The sequence below is a fragment of the Ascidiella aspersa genome, chromosome 3, assembly GCF_963924565.1.
Source record: "Ascidiella aspersa chromosome 3, kaAscAspe10.2, whole genome shotgun sequence".
In the NCBI taxonomy this organism is placed as follows: domain Eukaryota; kingdom Metazoa; phylum Chordata; class Ascidiacea; order Phlebobranchia; family Ascidiidae; genus Ascidiella; species Ascidiella aspersa.
The window spans coordinates 24,208,469-24,225,598 of NC_139449.1; the positions used below are offsets into that span (position 1 = coordinate 24,208,469).

The 17,130-nt window shown below is 36.9% G+C and overlaps 3 protein-coding genes across 4 annotated transcripts; 1 reads left to right on the forward strand and 2 right to left on the reverse strand.

Moving 5' to 3' along the window:
• Nucleotides 1–72: 72 nt before the first annotated feature.
• On the reverse strand, nucleotides 73–6,574 carry LOC146161038 (ras-related protein O-RAL-like). Of its 2 annotated transcripts, none has more exons than XM_083385763.1 (5): nucleotides 6,406–6,574; nucleotides 5,620–5,828; nucleotides 5,183–5,282; nucleotides 4,979–5,068; nucleotides 73–1,312 (listed from the first exon to the last, which is right to left on the reverse strand). In XM_083385763.1, exons 1-5 carry the CDS (start codon nucleotides 6,517–6,519, stop codon nucleotides 1,205–1,207), a joined length of 621 nt encoding a protein of 206 aa, XP_083241889.1. In that variant the 5' UTR covers nucleotides 6,520–6,574; the 3' UTR covers nucleotides 73–1,204. The 2 variants fall into 2 exon arrangements, with proteins under 2 accessions (XP_083241889.1, XP_083241888.1); XM_083385762.1 differs by lacking the exon at nucleotides 73–1,312 and adding an exon at nucleotides 3,407–4,579.
• Nucleotides 6,575–6,623: 49 nt separating this feature from the next.
• LOC146161039 (actin-related protein 2/3 complex subunit 3-like) lies at nucleotides 6,624–7,728 on the reverse strand. The gene has a single exon (XM_083385764.1). The coding sequence runs from the start codon at nucleotides 7,673–7,675 to the stop codon at nucleotides 7,133–7,135; it is 543 nt and encodes a 180-aa protein (XP_083241890.1). The 5' UTR covers nucleotides 7,676–7,728; the 3' UTR covers nucleotides 6,624–7,132.
• Nucleotides 7,729–8,103: 375 nt separating this feature from the next.
• LOC146161040 (coiled-coil domain-containing protein 148-like) lies at nucleotides 8,104–17,080 on the forward strand. The gene is made up of 14 exons (XM_083385367.1): nucleotides 8,104–8,427; nucleotides 9,727–9,795; nucleotides 9,880–9,945; nucleotides 10,499–10,626; nucleotides 10,855–10,944; nucleotides 11,025–11,193; nucleotides 11,685–11,800; nucleotides 12,264–12,521; nucleotides 13,443–13,623; nucleotides 14,129–14,251; nucleotides 14,724–14,854; nucleotides 15,361–15,478; nucleotides 15,683–15,823; nucleotides 16,315–17,080. The coding sequence occupies exons 1-14, from the start codon at nucleotides 8,305–8,307 to the stop codon at nucleotides 16,486–16,488; spliced, it is 1,887 nt and encodes a 628-aa protein (XP_083241493.1). The 5' UTR covers nucleotides 8,104–8,304; the 3' UTR covers nucleotides 16,489–17,080.
• Nucleotides 17,081–17,130: the final 50 nt, after the last annotated feature.

The following is a 17,130-nucleotide window of genomic DNA, read 5'->3' on the forward strand; positions in this document are numbered from 1 at the left end:
TCCTAAAACAAAACGATTTTTTACTAAAACCTTTGTTTTTGCGTTAATAATAAACAGCACCCGACGCAATCATTAAAGGGTTAACGTGTATTTACTTAAAATGCAATACAATAAAACGCAGGCAAAATTACACTGAAACGCTTAAAAGTTCACTGCAGCAAACAACGGTGAAAAGGTATAGGTCAAAAATAAAATGGCTTACGGAAGGTGAAAGCTTCTTAAAATTTTGTTTGAGAACGCTTTTTAGCATTTGTTGTAGCGCACAGATCTAACTGACGAAAGAAGAACATTTCATATTTTAAACGGAAAAAGTCAAAATGTTTAGTTTTTTGAAACAAAGTTGCCACTACAAGTTAAAAAATATAAATGTACTAAAACTTGAGTGTGCAACAAGCGGCAGTCCACAATTTGGCCCGAAAATTGCGTTGACCTATGTGAAAAAGACTATGCCTAAAAACCTTTTCATACCCAACATTATTAATCGCATACATGGATATCGGTTTTCTACGAAAAGCGAACACCGTCAGTTCTATACGGTACAGAAATATTTTATTTGGGTTTGTTTTAACTTTCCCCGTGCGATTTCAAATTAATATCTATTCTTGGTACCGGCACTAACACGATGCTGTCGTATTGTTTTTCAGTTAGTTCGCATGGGTGCGCCACCAAGCGTTCGTAAAACCATCTGCCAACAACAATTGCGTAAAGATCAACTGCAAGGTAATTCTTTGATCGGCAGACCCGACGTCACGTTTCATAAAAGGTGAATACGGCCTTGGGCCAGCGGACACGATACTCACATCATTTCGCCTATTCATTAGAAGCGAAAAAGCTTCCGTGAGCCTAATCGTGATATGACATCGACGTAAAACACAAAATCGGGTTGGTAGACGTTTTTAGGATTTAAAAAGAATAAGCCACCACCTGCATACTGTTGCCCTGGCGCCAATCCGTAAACAGATCAAGTTTTTTAGTCCAGGATAAAAAAATGTACGTTTTACAATAAACGGCAATGCATTAGACATAATGAAAGCGACCAAATAACTCCAATGTGAACCAATGGCATCTTAAAAGCATTACTTTTGGTCGTGGAAATGCTCGGCTGTTTATTGAGGTGCGTATTTTGTAACGCGCTTGTTTTACTTGACTTGGGCTGTTTGGAAGACTCTTGGTAACTGAGCGGAAGTTGGCAATTGCGTTGTCTTTACAAGATCGCACAGGAACAACCGGTTTTTGTTTTGCCCTCTTTGACCGGATTTTCTTCCTGCTTGGCTTTTTCCTGCTCGATCATCCGCATGAGGTCGTAAAACACCTAAATATAAAATTATTTTAAAAACGGGGCAGCGCCGTAAGACTTTGAGACCACTAAAAACAGAATAAAAACAAAAAAACGGGGCAGCGCTTTAATACAAGATTCCCAGCGCATATTTATCTTGTACTCGAATGGGTTGCAGGCATTGTCGACCATAGATCAATAACTTCTATTATTTATCAGTACAGGTAATATCGGGAAAATATAACTACAAAAAAAAACAAGTTACCAAAAAATATTCGATCAAACCTTAAAAATATATTTTGCCAGTCGAAAAGCACATGACAATAAAGCCTAAAATATGCGGAAAAATTATTAGGGGTGGTGACCGTTGGCATGCTCACCTTTGTTGGTTTGTTTGAATTTGGTCGGGGTGTTTGGTTTTTCAGGCAAGATCTTATTCAACTTTGTAAAATAATATTTATGCTTTGTATAATATTTTTTCGAATAACAATTTTTGTTAGGGAAATGCTGTCAAGTTAACTGAAGTTTATTACTTTTTCAGTGTCACCTTCGTAAGAAGTCGCGAATGTACCGTTGACAGACTTTCCAACGCTTGAAATTCAGGGAATTCAATTGTAGTGAAAACATACAGACAACATCACTTTACTCATAAAAAAACGTGAACTTTGTCGTGCATCACTAGCTTTTCAATAAACTTCCTAATATCAACGCGAGCAAAGACCTAAAATAATTAGGGGTGTACGAATGAAAAAAACACAGATGCGAATGAATCACATCTGACTTTCCAATCAGCAAAGCAATGACAGCACAGTCTGGGGAAAGCAGTGTCGCAATTAAACGCCTTTTCAAATCAAGATTGACGCAACAGAAAACCGTCGTAAATCAATAATCGAACACCTGACTGGTTTTAGAAAGCTTTTGTTGTATACGTAGTCCAAGAGTTTCACTTTCGCAGGTCAGCCTATAATTATGTAAATGTATTCCATAACTGCCTTGTGTTTTTGTTATCGTTACAGATATATGGGATTAATTCAAAACGTGGCATTCTAAAACGGGTTGTAATGATAAATAGCAGCTGTTGGACGACTGGGCGAAACAAGGAAGAACTTATTAACAGTATTTCCTTCTGTGGATTCTGAACGGGATCGCTACCCTTTTATCAAAATCGTCTTGTAGTGCAGTGATTATCAAACAGTAACCATTCGCGATGTGTGTTTTACCTTTTTCGAAACGTTTGCTTGCAAATTTGGACGTAATGGACATAAATTATTATTATTTTGCACTTTTTTCAGTGTGCAATGTTCCCCAGCATGTATAACCTTTTCCAGATGGCCTATAATGCTCGAACTTTAGGCGAAGGTAAACTAATTGCCTTCTTGATAATTACCCAAAAGACATGAGGTTTGCCAGTGGACTTGTCGCCCTCGATTTCGGTGTTTGGAATTTATATAAAAAAACAAAACTCAACACCCAACGGAGTTGCGCAATTTACTTCGCAGTTCGCGCAGTGAAGTTAGAAAACAGTTGCCCAGTTTATTTTTACCATACGCAATGCACTACAGCCCAGGTCTAAAACGTGTTACGTAATTCATTCGAAAACTTAAGCAAAAGGGCGAGCGATCAATAAGGTTGGCGACAAATATATCGGTGATGAAAATTCGCGCCGTAAACGTCACAATACAAACGGTTTGTTTTCCGTTTCCAACATTTCCAGTACCCAACATATCTTCCGCAACCGCAGCTTCCTAAGTGGCCAACAAACATGTAATTCTTCATGTTAACATACGGCAAAACCTGTAGACTACTAAATTTAGAAAGACCAAGACCGATTAACTTTCCCTAAATTAGCCTACTAACTTTAATGGCGCTCAGAGTGCAAATCTTTTACAACTTTTTTTCGGTGATTTACTATTAACTTTAAATACACTCCCTCCAGTAAATATGTATACCGTTACAAGCAATGCAATGCCAACCCTTATCTAGCAAATACGATTTTGAGTTAAAATTAAGCTTGAAGTGATCCTAAATTCTACAAATAGGTGATCCGACACTAACAAGCTTAAACCACCTGTTTTTTTTCTATGCAGCGAAAGGTTCCATACGGCCTTCCTAAATTTGGTCTTGACAGGGTTGGTAAAATCGTTTCTTTAATAGTAAGGTTAAAGGGTGGAATTACAGTTCCACGGTCATAGGTCATCAACTTCGTAAGTACATGGAGGTGAGGGCGGGAAGGGATAAAAACAACGCAAATGAACACGGGTAAATTACAAGGTGGAAACGCAGAGAGACGAATTGCAAGGATCGAAATGCAAAGCGCAAATGCGCGGGCTCTTGACTAAAAGCAACCAGAAAAAGGAATAGCAAGCATCATGAAGTAAATGATAGACATGCGCAGCTCAAAAGAATGGAAGGCAGACAGCGACTCCATGCAGTTTTGAGTGATTAGGCTTTATCGCAAAACTACTGAAGGCAATTAAAATACAAAATAAGTATACAAATTTTAGTGGCATGTAAAGTATAAAACTATGGCGCACACAGCTTATTATCATGATATCATTAGTTTTTAGTATATTAATACGTTACAATCAACCTACCCAACGTGCTACAACAATATCGGATTAGTAAAAGGTGATTATATATAACGTAATATATATATATATATATAAACCACTGCATGACTCTATTACAGATTTCGTGCTTGTTTGTATTTAAAGGCTAAAACCATTTCCGTGTTTCGAAGTAATTTGTTGCACGCGCTCTTATTAAAGCTCATCTAAAGCACGTGCATTTTATTTAGGCGCGGATTACAAGCCAAATAATTATACCAATGCCTTCTTGCAGCAAGTCACAGAATAGCAGTGGCGTTTTAAAGGTAATGCAAACGCACATAAACACATCGTTGCTAAATCGTTTTTTTTTTAAATAAAAGCGACAAAAAGTAACCTTAATGGCTTTAGTACTTGAACAACGAGAGATAGGCAAACACACAAATAATTATTATAAAAAAAACGTTCACTTATCCTATTAACAGCGATTGATAAAAAAACATAATAGCAAATAATTTTGAATGATTTCTAGAGCTTCAATCCGCATTGATCCACAAGGGTTTGGATCAATCTGTAACGAACGACTGGCGTGCGTAACATTTAAGTGCTGGTGAGCATAGGTGATAGTTTAGGAAATAACACAGCGCTTTTTGCACTGGGCGAAGCAGCCCGGCTTTTCTCCGCCGCCGTCGCTGGGACGCTGCTCGACCGTTTTGTTCTTTTCGACTTTGATTAATTTGAGCAAATCAAAAAAAGCCTGGAGAAAACAAAAGGGGAACAAAACGATGAGATGAACGCATGCAGAACGAAAACAAAAAACAACAGAAACCTTTCCGTAAACTAAACAAACAATGGAAAATCAAACAAAAAACATGCAGGAATGTTTTATATTGGTAAACAATAAAAAAGAAAAAAAAATGACAAACAAAAAAATGATAAACACAAAAAACAATAAAATGTTTTTTTTAATTTATTTTTAATCTGGGAGAAAATATAAATGAGAAAGATGTCACCATTTTTAATTAGATTTTTGAGCAGGCAGCTTTAAATTGGGGGCATCTAAAAGCAGCTGACATGCAATAGAAATGATTTTCATAGTGCAGTTAAACTGCAAGTTGAAGGGTAATCTATTAAGATAAAAAATTTGACAACAAACCTTGTCAACATTATTTCTTGTTTTAGCGGAGGTTTCAACATACTGAACTCCCATTTTGTCTGCCAGTGCTTGAGCATCCGCTTGACTTACCTTCACAATATACAACATAAAAGTGATATGACTAAATTAGAGATGTAAAGTAGTGACTAGTGAGCACAAATATCAAAGGGAAAGCAAAAAGCAAAAATATTCAAAACAGCTTACTTGTCTGTTTGATTCCAGGTCGGACTTGTTTCCAACAAGAAGAAAGGGTATACTGCTAGCCGCACTTGATTCAACCGCTTTTACTCGAAGGATTTGGTCCCTAAAATATTACTGGGCATTAAACACTGCATCTATATCTTATTTTTTTAAAGTGTACACATATATTGGGAGATATCAGAGTGCCATAAATAACATCTTTGGTTGACACTTCAGATTATAGCGTCCTAACAAATGTGCACAACAACATACAACAAAAAATGTTCTGTTTCAAAAGTTACAAAAATTAAAATGTTTTAGAGAAAAAAGTTCAAGTTCATCTACCTTTAAATGTGAAAAATTATTTGTTTTATTGCTGCAAGCATAAAATGAGTAATACTTAAAATTTGGCTAAATTAAGTAAAACAATCAGCAAGTAGCATCAAGCTTTAAATATTTACCTGAACTCTTGTGTTTCATCAAAAGAAGAACTATCGGTAATCGAAAAAACACAGAGAAAGCCTTCGCCACTTCTAAAGTAGTTGTCTCTGATTGCTGCATAGTCTTCTTGCCCAGCAGTGTCAAGAATGTCAATCTGGGCATCTTCTCCATCCAGAACCACCTTCTTTCTATAACTGTCAGCCTTTGTGGGTTCATAATCTTCTACAAACTGAAAATAAAAAATTGAACATGTAAATGTGCTAACACTTAGAGGAGGTCTGCACACATAGAGGAGGTCTGAACAACATAAAGCCCGTAAGTAACAATTTAATGTGGCGAAAAAGTATCCAAATTTAATAACGACTTTGATTTAAATAAGTATGTATGGCATTACTTTTTTTGCTATAGCTAATCCCAACAACAATATAGTATTAAAAGAATAGAAAAGTGACTTTTTATGTGGGTCATACTTTTTCTATCAGTCTGATATCTTAGTACCGCAGTGGACTAATGCACAAACAAATGAAGGGAAACCAGCCAAAAAAATATTTTCTGCAAATAGTAAATATGAGTTGTACAGGCCTGATATATATACAGCATAATATAACTAACTATCCCAAATCAGGACAACTGAAAATATGTTAGTGGTGGAATACATGGTAAGTTTACTATAGTCAGTCTATAATCCCAAAACAAATCCTACAACTAAATAACAGAAAAAAGCAAAACAATATAGTATCCCACACCAATACACATAGTTTAATATGATGAGACAAACCAATGTGTCTAAAGAATCCTGAACTTACCTCATCATACATGAACTGTAAGGTGAGAGCGGACTTGCCCACTCCTCCACTTCCCACCATAATTACTTTGTGCAAGCCAGTCTGGCCAGCTTTCTGCCCTCGGTTGGCAGCCATGGAGCAATTCAGAGCCTATAAGGCTTACTTGCATTCACCAAATATTTTGGCGGAAAAGTCTTTAGTCAGTTTCACTTAAATACTCTAAAAAGGCTTGGTTGAAGTCTGCATACACATCACAAATGTTACGAAAAGTATCACACAGCAAATGTGCCTTAGATTGAATATCATACAGAGATATACAAGAAAATAATATAATTTTGCTTTGGGCAAGTTTAGATTTAAATTTGTATCCTAAATTTAACAATCATTGTGTGAATTGTAAATTGCACCACATCAAGATACACATAAATACAGTTAATCAGTGGAACATGAACAAAGATTTAATTAAACAATAGTTAAACACAAGAGTTTGGTTAAGTCAAACTTTTAGCGTTCTCCACATACTGCATGTTGTTCATAAAAGTTACAACAAGCTGCAGAAAGTTTGAACAAACTACCATCAATTAGGACCATATAAAAACAAATTTATAAGCCAAATATGCAAGTAAAGAAAAATACACAAAATTAATCACAAAACAAAGCGTATATAATGATTGGTGGTATTGTAAATGTTTGCTCGAATCACCTGGCTTAATGCATGTGTTGGAAAACGAAATGTTGGATAACAGTATTAACGTCCAGGCTGGGAAAGGCTCTTCTCCATGAACTTTCTCTTGGAGAAGCACGTCCACCACTTGCTCGGCTTTCCAGACTCGTTGTCATAAACCCGATCCAAAAGCCTCTCACCAGTTTCATGACGGAGCTGCTGAATGTAGGCCTTCATTTGATCAGCATCACTCCTTGATGTAGGCTTTGCATACATGTTGTTAAGTGGAAATCCTGGGTCACCGGGAACATCAAATGAAGACACTGCCAGGGTGTAAAGCTCCTTTCTTCCTTGTTCTCTGCTTGCACATTTGGTCAACTTCTTAAGACACTCCTGAATGTAGAGGGTGATGTAGATCAGGGTGCGGTCAGCATCGCTTTTGATCTCAAAGTTGCGGAAGAAGATGTTGGCCCGAAAAAAGCCAATGGTCTCGTCGATTATGTCCTGGTTTTCTGTAGGGGGTAAACGCGGGGCTGGGCCCTTGTACTTTGACAAGCAACGCAAGGGAGCCACAGCAAGGTTGCCCACAGACTTACTAAAGGCCTGATTTGAATGGTAGGCAGGCATTTTTTTTATATATTAACCTAGAGAAACAGAGCACACTTTTTTCAAGAAACAGTTTACTATAAATTAAGATTTTCTAATAATTTTTAAAACTTAGACATTTACTCTGAGCTGTATATTGGTAATCATTTCAACTACTTTTAACATATATTGAAGTGTTAGACTTAAATTCTTGGGTATTTGTAAACTATTCTGCGTAAATCACGTCACATGTCATTTGACAGCAAAGCTTAATACAGAACGGGCGGGGCTTGAACACTATCGGAAAAGTCACTAAACCAGCTAAGATTACGTCACTTTATTTTCGCTAGAGCGACTAAATCTGACTGTTTGGTGGCGCAAGTGCGCCGTTGCTAAGAAAATCTAAACGGGAAAATCCCTGTTTATGTGTAGTTTTCAAACATACAAGTCGTTGTTTTGCTCAAGTATTTCTTAACGAAAGAATATACCGTTACACATAAACATTTACTTCGTGTTGATAATACTTGTCAATTGCTCTACTATTAATATGACAATCTGTTATTATAGTGGACGTTACCCTTCTGGTTTAAGATCTGCTCAACATTTTTAGTTTTCCTCATGGTACAGACAGGGACAGCTAAAAACAAACTGTTAACCCACAGTACGTAAAAATGAGTGGCCGAGATATGAAAAGTTTTCTTGTCAGTCATAGAACTCGATTTCAAGATAATGAAGAACAAAATCACTTGGTCACAAGAGCAATGGGTGGCTTAGCCAGTGACAGATACAGAAGGGTATGTTTTAATTTTGTTTTAGAGCTAATAAAACGATTAGTTTAAAAAATATTAGGCGGTGGTCTAGAACAGGGGCCCACAAATACTTTTGGCGCAACCCAAAATTACCAGTACCAAGGTCTCGCGACCCAAATACTTCTTGAGATGCGTTTTTTAATAAATAGCAACACAGCAACTTATTGTGTCTCTATTTATTAGAACAAGTCTGTGTTATGCGTTTTGTTTATTTTAAAAGTGAAAGGGTTCTGTAACACAACTGAATATAAGCCTTGAGTTTTACTACGTATGATGTCTTATTCCTATAACAAATATAATTTAGCAAGCAATATGTGTTCCTTGGGTTGCAGCCCCATTAACTCCCCGCCATAACCCCTTCAAACCCCGTTTGCTACTTAGCTTACCTAAATAATTACTGGTGTAAAATGTATTATTATTACTGGTGTGTAATGCTTTTGGGCGCGACTCACTAAAAAAGTCTCAATGCGTCAAGCACAACCAGATTGCCTGCTTCTGTTTTTAGTTAGCAAAACTTTTCATCTAAAAGGATGGTCAACGCACTTGACCACACAAAAAATATATTTCCACATCACGTTAGTGTCCAACGACTGTATAAAAACTGCAATTAACCAGATAAAGATTCGTGTAAAGCGTTTTATATTAGCTTGTTTATATCATTTAAGTTTGTGAAAAACTACATAACCTGGTGAGGCAGTTTATGTTTGCCAAAAAAATATTATTATCAGAGACAATAGTGCTTATTACCTATCGCGTTAAGCAAAAAAAATTATGAAGTGCAAAAAAAGTAAGATAATGAGATAAATGTGTTTTTGGAAAGGCATACTAGGAAGTAAACCCAGATTCCGGCTAAGCAGATTCGTTTAGTGTTGCCACTGCCTTTTTTCCTCACCTAGATCAAACGATAGTCTCACGACATTTTACGGGCCTTAGTGTACTGTATACATTCCGCGTGACAATGCTAGTCGCGCTCAAGTAAGACGGCTCTCTTGTATATAACTTAGTGTACTAATAAAAACAATTAAAAACTTACCAAAGATAGGCCGCTATTAAAATATATTAAGGCTTTTGCGACCCAAACTTAATGGTCTATATATATATAATAAGTTAAACCATAGTGTAGTGTTTGTTTCTGGTCTACAATCCTACCACTTTTTTATCTGGGGGTTTACATTTCTAACATTATTTGGGTTAGGGAGCGAGTTAAAGTTTAGGTGAATGAATTATATATATATATATATTATTTTTTATTTATATATATATATATATATATATTTTATATAGCTGGATTATGAAGTTGCAAAAAGAGCAGCAGAAAACTATAAACAGAAATCCAACAAATCCCAATTCAAGGTGTGTAAAATACATTGTGTATATTCTACGTAAAAAGGGAGGAAGCCTTTTCAAATTTACAAATGTTATTGTTTTTTTATTCAGGTTGAAGAAATCGAAAATCGTGCAACTCTGTCACACAAACAAACCTTAAATAAACAGCAAAATCTGGTAATTTATGTTTAATGTGTAGAAATAGTTTAAACAGGCTGGTCCGAACCCAGATACATGTCAGTTTGCATTTCATGGCATTTTCACTGAAATCTCAGGTGTACAATCATATTAAATACCACACCTGACTTTGAGTATCCTACCACATATTAACTTTTTTTTAAATTAAGTTGTGCAAACAAATTGCTATAAAAATTTTTAGTAGTGCACCTGCAATATAATGCACTTTGGTCCTTAAAATCATTATCTGTAGCCTAAAGAATGGTTTTATATCATCATTCCCATGTTTTTTCCATTTGCATTATTTACCAAAAGGTTTTATACATTGATCATTGTTCAACTAAAACCAATATCCAAAAATTAAAGTAAAAGCTTAAAAATATTAAAAATGTTCATAATCTACCTTGTGAGCACTACGAAAAAATATAAATAATAATATATTTTTTTTCTTTTTACCAATCATTGATCAACCTCATTTAAACTATTAACAGACTACTGTAAGCAGATTATGCACCCTTTATTAAATAGTTGTGGTCAAATAGCTTGGTTTTAGGTGTGGCAAGATTCTTTTTCTGGGCTTCCAAACCTTGATGAAATGGAGGATGAGTACAATGAACATTTGAATGAATTTCTTAAAACAGCCAAAATATTTGATAAAGAATATGCAGATGAAATAGAGTAGTAAGTACTAGATTGACCAAATGTTACTTTAAGTTTTATTATTAAATGTTATTTAAAGGTATCAATCTGAATATTTACAACTGCTAAGTTTTTCGAATAATCAAATCCTAAACCCAGTATAATTAATAAAATAAGACATGACTATCGACTGTAAATTAGTATATATACGTACATATATATTAGAAAAATATTAATTTTATTACTTTGATTATCAATTCGCTATTGCAGCTGCTGTAGAGAAACTGATGCTGAGGTGGAAAAATTTCAAACAGCCATTTTTTATCCTTTAACTAATTTCAGAAGTGATTTGCAGTACAGGTATTTGACAACTAGCCATTTTAAATGAAATGCTAACTAAAAATACAGAACTTCCAATAAAGTTTTTCATTGTTATGCAGAGTAAAACAACTTGAACATAACGAAGGCCTGCCTGAAGACATGTCAGAAATATACGAGGTTGAAGACCAGCTGGCGTCTGTTAAAGAACAAAGCGCCTCAGTTTACAAGTGGCTTCAACAGCAGAGATTGACTCTATCTGAAGACTTGTCAAAGGTTCCAGAACTACAGGTCCTTGTCTATAATGTTTGCAAAAAACAAAATGTAGGAAGCATTGGCATATGGTTGTTTCTCGACTCGCTCTCTTTCTGAGCCAGCTCAGTTAGTAGAGCGACGGTCGCAATATGTCTGGAGGTTGTGAGTTCCAACCTCACTGCAGGCTAGTTGTTTTTTCTAGCCTGCCTTGTTTGCATCTCTGATCGCTTGAGTTAAGTAATTTGCGCGGGCTTTCCGTGTACTAATGATAGGTAAGCTGTAGTTGTTGGTAAAAAATAGTTTCAGAACAGGGTTAGATCACAGTTATCAAACACGAATGTGTGCGTATCTTTCATTCATATTTGTAAAACATAGTACATATTGTACCCATCACAAAAATGATTAGGAATGTTAGAAGGACCCTTTTAATCAACAAAATATATGAAAGGTATGCCAATTTTATATGTTGAATCAACTCTATTGGAATTTAACTCTTTTTATGTTACTACATATTCTTTACATTTAAGCCAGCAGATGTCGCCATGCCCCTATTGGACCAGGCAATTCCTGTGGATGTTTACTTTGCGGAATGTCCAGTTGAAGATGTTCGCAACTCAATTCTGCACCAGTTCGTTCGCTTGCAGTAAGTGTAGGACTGCCAAAAGTAATAACCGATATGTTGTGTCAGTAGACATTACGCATTTATGATAATTAATCAAACATAATCCAAACATATTTTGACGACACGAATATGCATTTCATAGCTGACCAGATTGCATGACTGTTAAACATATTAAAAAATACTGACAATAGGCATGATACAGCTGCTGTTTAACTACAATGGTGGTTCCTAACTTTTTTGGGCGACAGAAATACTTAGCAAAAGAATAACAGCGAAGATATCGCGACCTTTTCTTGCGCCGTTTTCTCAAATTTTGTTGCAATCTTAGAATTAGAACAAATCTTTAAAAACAAACATATAAACTACTGCTTTTGGCGACCAAGCCCAATTAAACGGCGGTCCAATATTAGGTCGCGACTCAAAGCTTGAGAAACACTAAATTACGTATCAAAAGGGCATAAACTAGAAACGCGATTTGTTGCAGCGCCAGGTACCAGCGGAAGTTCGAACAGGAAAGTAGGCGCTTGCAGGAGATCACGGCCGCCTCGCAGGCGGTCGCCAGACCTTGGGACGAAACGGAGACCTGGCTTTTCAACACCGTCGGCGAAGTTTACCGGCGACATGCGCCACCTCATTTGCAGTCGAAGGAGAACGTACTTCTTCCCGACATGCTCATGCGACTGTTGCCGCGCCGGACAAGATGGGAGGTCTTCGAGATGGACGCGTTGAGCATGCGAATAAAGTAAGTTTTCTTGCGTTTAGCTCGCGTTTAGGCGGCGCCAGCACCACTGGATTACTACTGTAATAAAACAGAACTGTTAAAATAAGGTTTTTATGACAACTTTGATATTTACAGAGCGCTGCGCAAGATTATGGATTTTGTAAAAAATAGATTTTGCGGTTGTCTATTAAAAAGTGTGCCGCCGCACATTTCCGTACGATTTTGAATAAACGACCAACGTAAATGGCGCGATGAAAAACGTGCATTTTTAATTTAAAACCAATTTGTGCCAAATTCTACATTTACTAAATATAGGATAACAAAGGGGACATTTTCAAAAAAAAAAAAACATGTTACTAGTCACTTTAAAAATATTTTTTCTACTTTTGCCTATATGTATCGGAAAACTGGTGGCACTTCGTTTATAAAAACTGTTCCCGGGGGCGTGGGGATGCTGAATCAGACACAGAAAATGTATTACCATAATTTATTACATTTCTCAGTTAAATGTCAAGCCAACTTCCATTTTGGAATTGTGTTACTGGGTTATCAATTACTTGAATCAAAATTAAATTACAATGATTTTGTTATCGTTTGTTACAATGGTTTTGTTATGGTTTTGTTGGTGTTTTAAAAGGGATGCAGCATGGAAAACAGTTAAAACCACTGATTTAAGCTCTTATTTAATTCTCTAACAACTTTATGTTTCAAACATTACTTTAACATGGTGGCTTCTAGCTGTTCATTCACTTCGTATTATTGTCCTCCTGTCTTAGTCAAAGTCTGTCATTAATAAGTTCTAGTTGTTTAAAAGAGAAATATATTTCAAGTTACCATCAATCTGTCATTCAAATAAAGAATGCCCCCATTTAAAGTCATTGTCGTCATTTACGTGTGAGGGCGTTTTACACATTCAGTTTGCCGTTCGTTCACTTCATTCAGATTTGCAAAGAACCGGCGCGTGGAAATAGTGGCGTGTTACGGGAGGGATCGAGAGGCGTTGCACGTAAAGTCCCTGGCGGTGTTCGGCGATGCGACGCTCGCCTACAGTCAAGCGATCAACAAGGAAGCGGTCAAGAACCACCAGAGGAAGACGTGCGACAGACTTCACCGCGAGCTGATGGTAACAACTCCCGGTCGCTTTGTGTTTGTTTGATCTCGCGTGTGTTTAACGCATATCGTTCGTATGGCATTATTGCGTTTTGTCGATTCAAATTTGGTAGGGTGTATTACACCGGGAGGGCCGTACGTGTAAATGTTTTTTAGTGCCACATCAGTATTTTAAGCACTTAATCATTCAGTTTAAGGGATTTCCATTTTTTTTATTTGAATCATATCTATCGTGGATTACATGTTTTAGATCTTGATTTCGCCAAAATTGGATTTATAATTATAACTGTTTTAAACAATTGGATCATGTTTTTACGGGACTTGCTTTGGTATGCTGATTAAATATATATTTCGATTGTAAAGCATAAAAGCAATAAATCGTCCAGATGAAAAAAAATCTTTACAGTCAACATACTGCACACTAATTTATTTTCAATTCCTTTTTTAATGGAGTGCGGGTTTCTAATGTCGTTTAAGTCAATTTATTACGAACTGACATTTTGTCCTTCTCTGTGCAGGAGATGCGGGATGTGCAAGAGGAGATGATGGCTATTGAAGCCTTCTTGGAGGATGAGAGGAGAGTCAGAGAAGAGGAGCAGCGGGAGAGGGAGAAGCAGCGCATAGCAATTAAACGAAAAAAGGTCAGGGTTGATATTGCATTGAAACTTGCACTCGCAAGTCGGACGTGTGCTGATTTGGTAGACACTATCCTAGTGGTTCTCAACACTCTAGAGTGCCATTTCTAACGCTCAAGGGTGCCGAGAGGTATTCCAAGCTTCTTGATTTGTGTACGATAATAGCGCCAAAAATCAAAAAGTTTTTTTAACCTTGTTGCACAGTTAATGTGCTGTTTCAATCTCGTTTACTGTGACGTTACAGTTAACCACTCAAGCCAAAAAAGGCTGGAACCATTACACTAGCCTATCTTGACCAAATAACACTCGCAATTGTCGCCCTATTTTTAGCTAGTGATTCATTTTCTGTCCTTTTATTTCGATTGTTAACCTAGCTTTTAAATGATTAATTGCCATGCGTTTGGTTAATATACGTTCCGAATCCAGTTGCTGATGAATTTTAATAACCCTTGGCCTCTATTTTTGATACTATTTATAGATCCACACGAAAGTTACAGAATACAAGCAGCGCAAACGCACAGAAGCAGAAAACAAAAAGAGATTAAACGAACAAAGGCTCGAGGAACTTAAAGAATACATGGCAAAGCAGAGAAAGCACGACAAGCAACGGTTGGTCACATCACTGTGTCACTTGGGGTTTAAATGGTATCGCCAATGTAGCAATTAATTATAATTTAAAATTACTTTTGGCAAAAAAAAGTAAACTACCACATGGGAATAAAATACAATTCCAAGATCGCAGGCACAACATTTTAACCTTGCTATACAATTCATTTCGTCCTGCTCATAACTAAAGTGTCATTTTCCTGATTTTTATATTTTTTGCTTAAATCACTTCTTGTTACCTTCCCCATCCCCATCCATATAAAAAGTGCCTAGGTCATTTTTTTGCACATGCGCGTGCGAAATGTCCTAAAAATGAGAGTGACTTACTCTGAAAACTGGAAAAAATGACTTGTTGTTTTTCCGTCATAGACGGTTGTGTACCCTGAAATATTATAACAAAATTGGGCCGCAAGGTAAAAACAGTTAGTACATATGAGCTGCGATGTAAAAAAAGGTTACAAACTAAGACCTATATTCATCGCAATAACATTTATATTTTTGTCATATAGGCTCAAGATACGCGAGGCCAAAACCCAAAAGCGGTTGAAAGAAGTGGCAATGGCGGAATGGGCCAGACAGATGATAGAATATAGGAGATTGGAAAGAATGGAAGCAATTCGCTCTACGGTAAATGTGGCTAGAATGCATCCTACCGAAAACCAGGGTTTAAAAATATAAATCATTTCCGAAGAACAGTGCTAAAGCTGTGGATGGTGCGATTTGTTTTAAAGCTTTTCCAAGCATATAGTTTTCATTTTAATTCTTTTATTTAATAAACCTGGACGAACAGCCTTACCAAATAACGTTTAACCACCTGTAGCGTATTTCCAGGTGGCCATCACTGCAGAAGCAGACCCACAGCGTTTGGTGCAAGACACGACAGCAAGTAGGGCGAGGTTAGGCGTGGGAACCAACCAAGACGTCAACATACAAGCGCCTCTGTTCAGCGTACATGGATACAGTGAAAATCAGGTGATCACTAAATCCTCTTTTATCCGGCTACAGTGGGGTTGGCCATACTTCTTCTTTACATTTCTGTTATTCAGTTACGTTGATTTTTTACTACATTCGACCACTTTTACGATTGCCTGTACATCCGACGTAAAAAGCTTGCTTTTACACTTATGGCGGTATTTCCCCTGTACCAAACAAGCCGAAACCAGGAAGTTGTATTCGCATCGATCCCGATCTAATGTTATCACTGTTCACCAAACTTGATCTTGTCGATAGGAAAATTAATTGGGTAATAATGTAGGTATACCAGTAAACCTGCCCAAAAGCTAGTTTGACTACAGTCCTAAGGTGTTTCAAATCAATACTCTTTGCAAATCTAGTCTATTTGCAAACGCAGTTAAATATTTTTTAGCACAAAGAGTATAACGTCACGCCCCGTTACATTCGGTGCTAAAAAAAAACAGGCAAAGTCAGTGAGTGCCCAATATTACACCTTTGCTTCCTCGCAGATTGGCCAGGACGTGCGATTACGTGCCGAAGCTGCCCTTCGGACGGCAGGCCTGCATACAACCGAGTACGCCAGGAAGATCCTGTCCAGCCTTGCCCCACCCACACAACCGCGCCGCGACGCAAATTCGAGCGCATTGCAAGCGATTTTAAACAACAATAACGCTGTGTCGTGATAATTCTGTACCTGATTGCCGGTTGTTCGGATCGCGTCGGTAAATCGCACAGCATACGAAGCAAGCACGCTTCGTGCACTTTGTGTATAGTTGTTATTTGTTTTTGCACAGTTCTGCCTGTCGCGTTTTTTGGAATGCGAGTTAGTGACGCCGCTCTACACGAAATATATTCCCTGTGAAATGCCTAAATTACATGTGACACTTGAAGTGTGAACGGACTTTTTAATCTTTTTCTATTTAGAAGGCCGTAAAACTCTTAACAAAAGTAGGCCTACTTGACTTTAGTGCACTTATGTAACTGTTTTAAAATGACGTGACTCGACTTTCGGGCAAAATAACTTTACTTGAAAATAAGTCAAAATCAAAATGCCTTTTTTACAACACTGCTAATTCGACTTAACCAGTGAAGCACTACAGTTTTAATTTCGAATCGAGGCAATAATATAATATAAATCAACTTGTTTTTAAAATCCCGGTTTTGTCCTACTGTCATACCCCATTCTGTTTCACAAAACCAACTTTTGCTTTGACACAGTATGAGCGGATTTGTTTGGCTGTTTTTCTGGCTGATTTATCGGTTCCTTGGTGTATTTTTGTAAGTACGTAGTTATGCGAGAACAGATAATAAATGTGAAGAATAGT

Excerpts from the sequence above, each read along its gene's own strand:
- LOC146161038 (XM_083385762.1), bottom strand. The coding sequence starts at position 6,519 with ATGGCTGCCAACCGAGGGCAGAAAGCTGGCCAGACTGGCTTGCACAAA. Across the intron at positions 5,069-5,182 it reads ACCTGGAATCAAACAGACAA|GTAAGTCAAGCGGATGCTCA; the intron begins GTAAGCTGTTTT and ends TATATTGTGAAG. Across the intron at positions 4,580-4,978 it reads CAAGAAATAATGTTGACAAG|GCTTTTTTTGATTTGCTCAA; the intron begins GTTTGTTGTCAA and ends TGTTTTCTCCAG.
- LOC146161040 (XM_083385367.1), top strand. The coding sequence starts at position 8,305 with ATGAGTGGCCGAGATATGAAAAGTTTTCTTGTCAGTCATAGAACTCGA. Across the intron at positions 11,801-12,263 it reads CACCAGTTCGTTCGCTTGCA|CGCCAGGTACCAGCGGAAGT; the intron begins GTAAGTGTAGGA and ends GATTTGTTGCAG. Across the intron at positions 15,479-15,682 it reads TGGAAGCAATTCGCTCTACG|GTGGCCATCACTGCAGAAGC; the intron begins GTAAATGTGGCT and ends GCGTATTTCCAG.
- LOC146161039 (XM_083385764.1), bottom strand. The coding sequence starts at position 7,675 with ATGCCTGCCTACCATTCAAATCAGGCCTTTAGTAAGTCTGTGGGCAAC.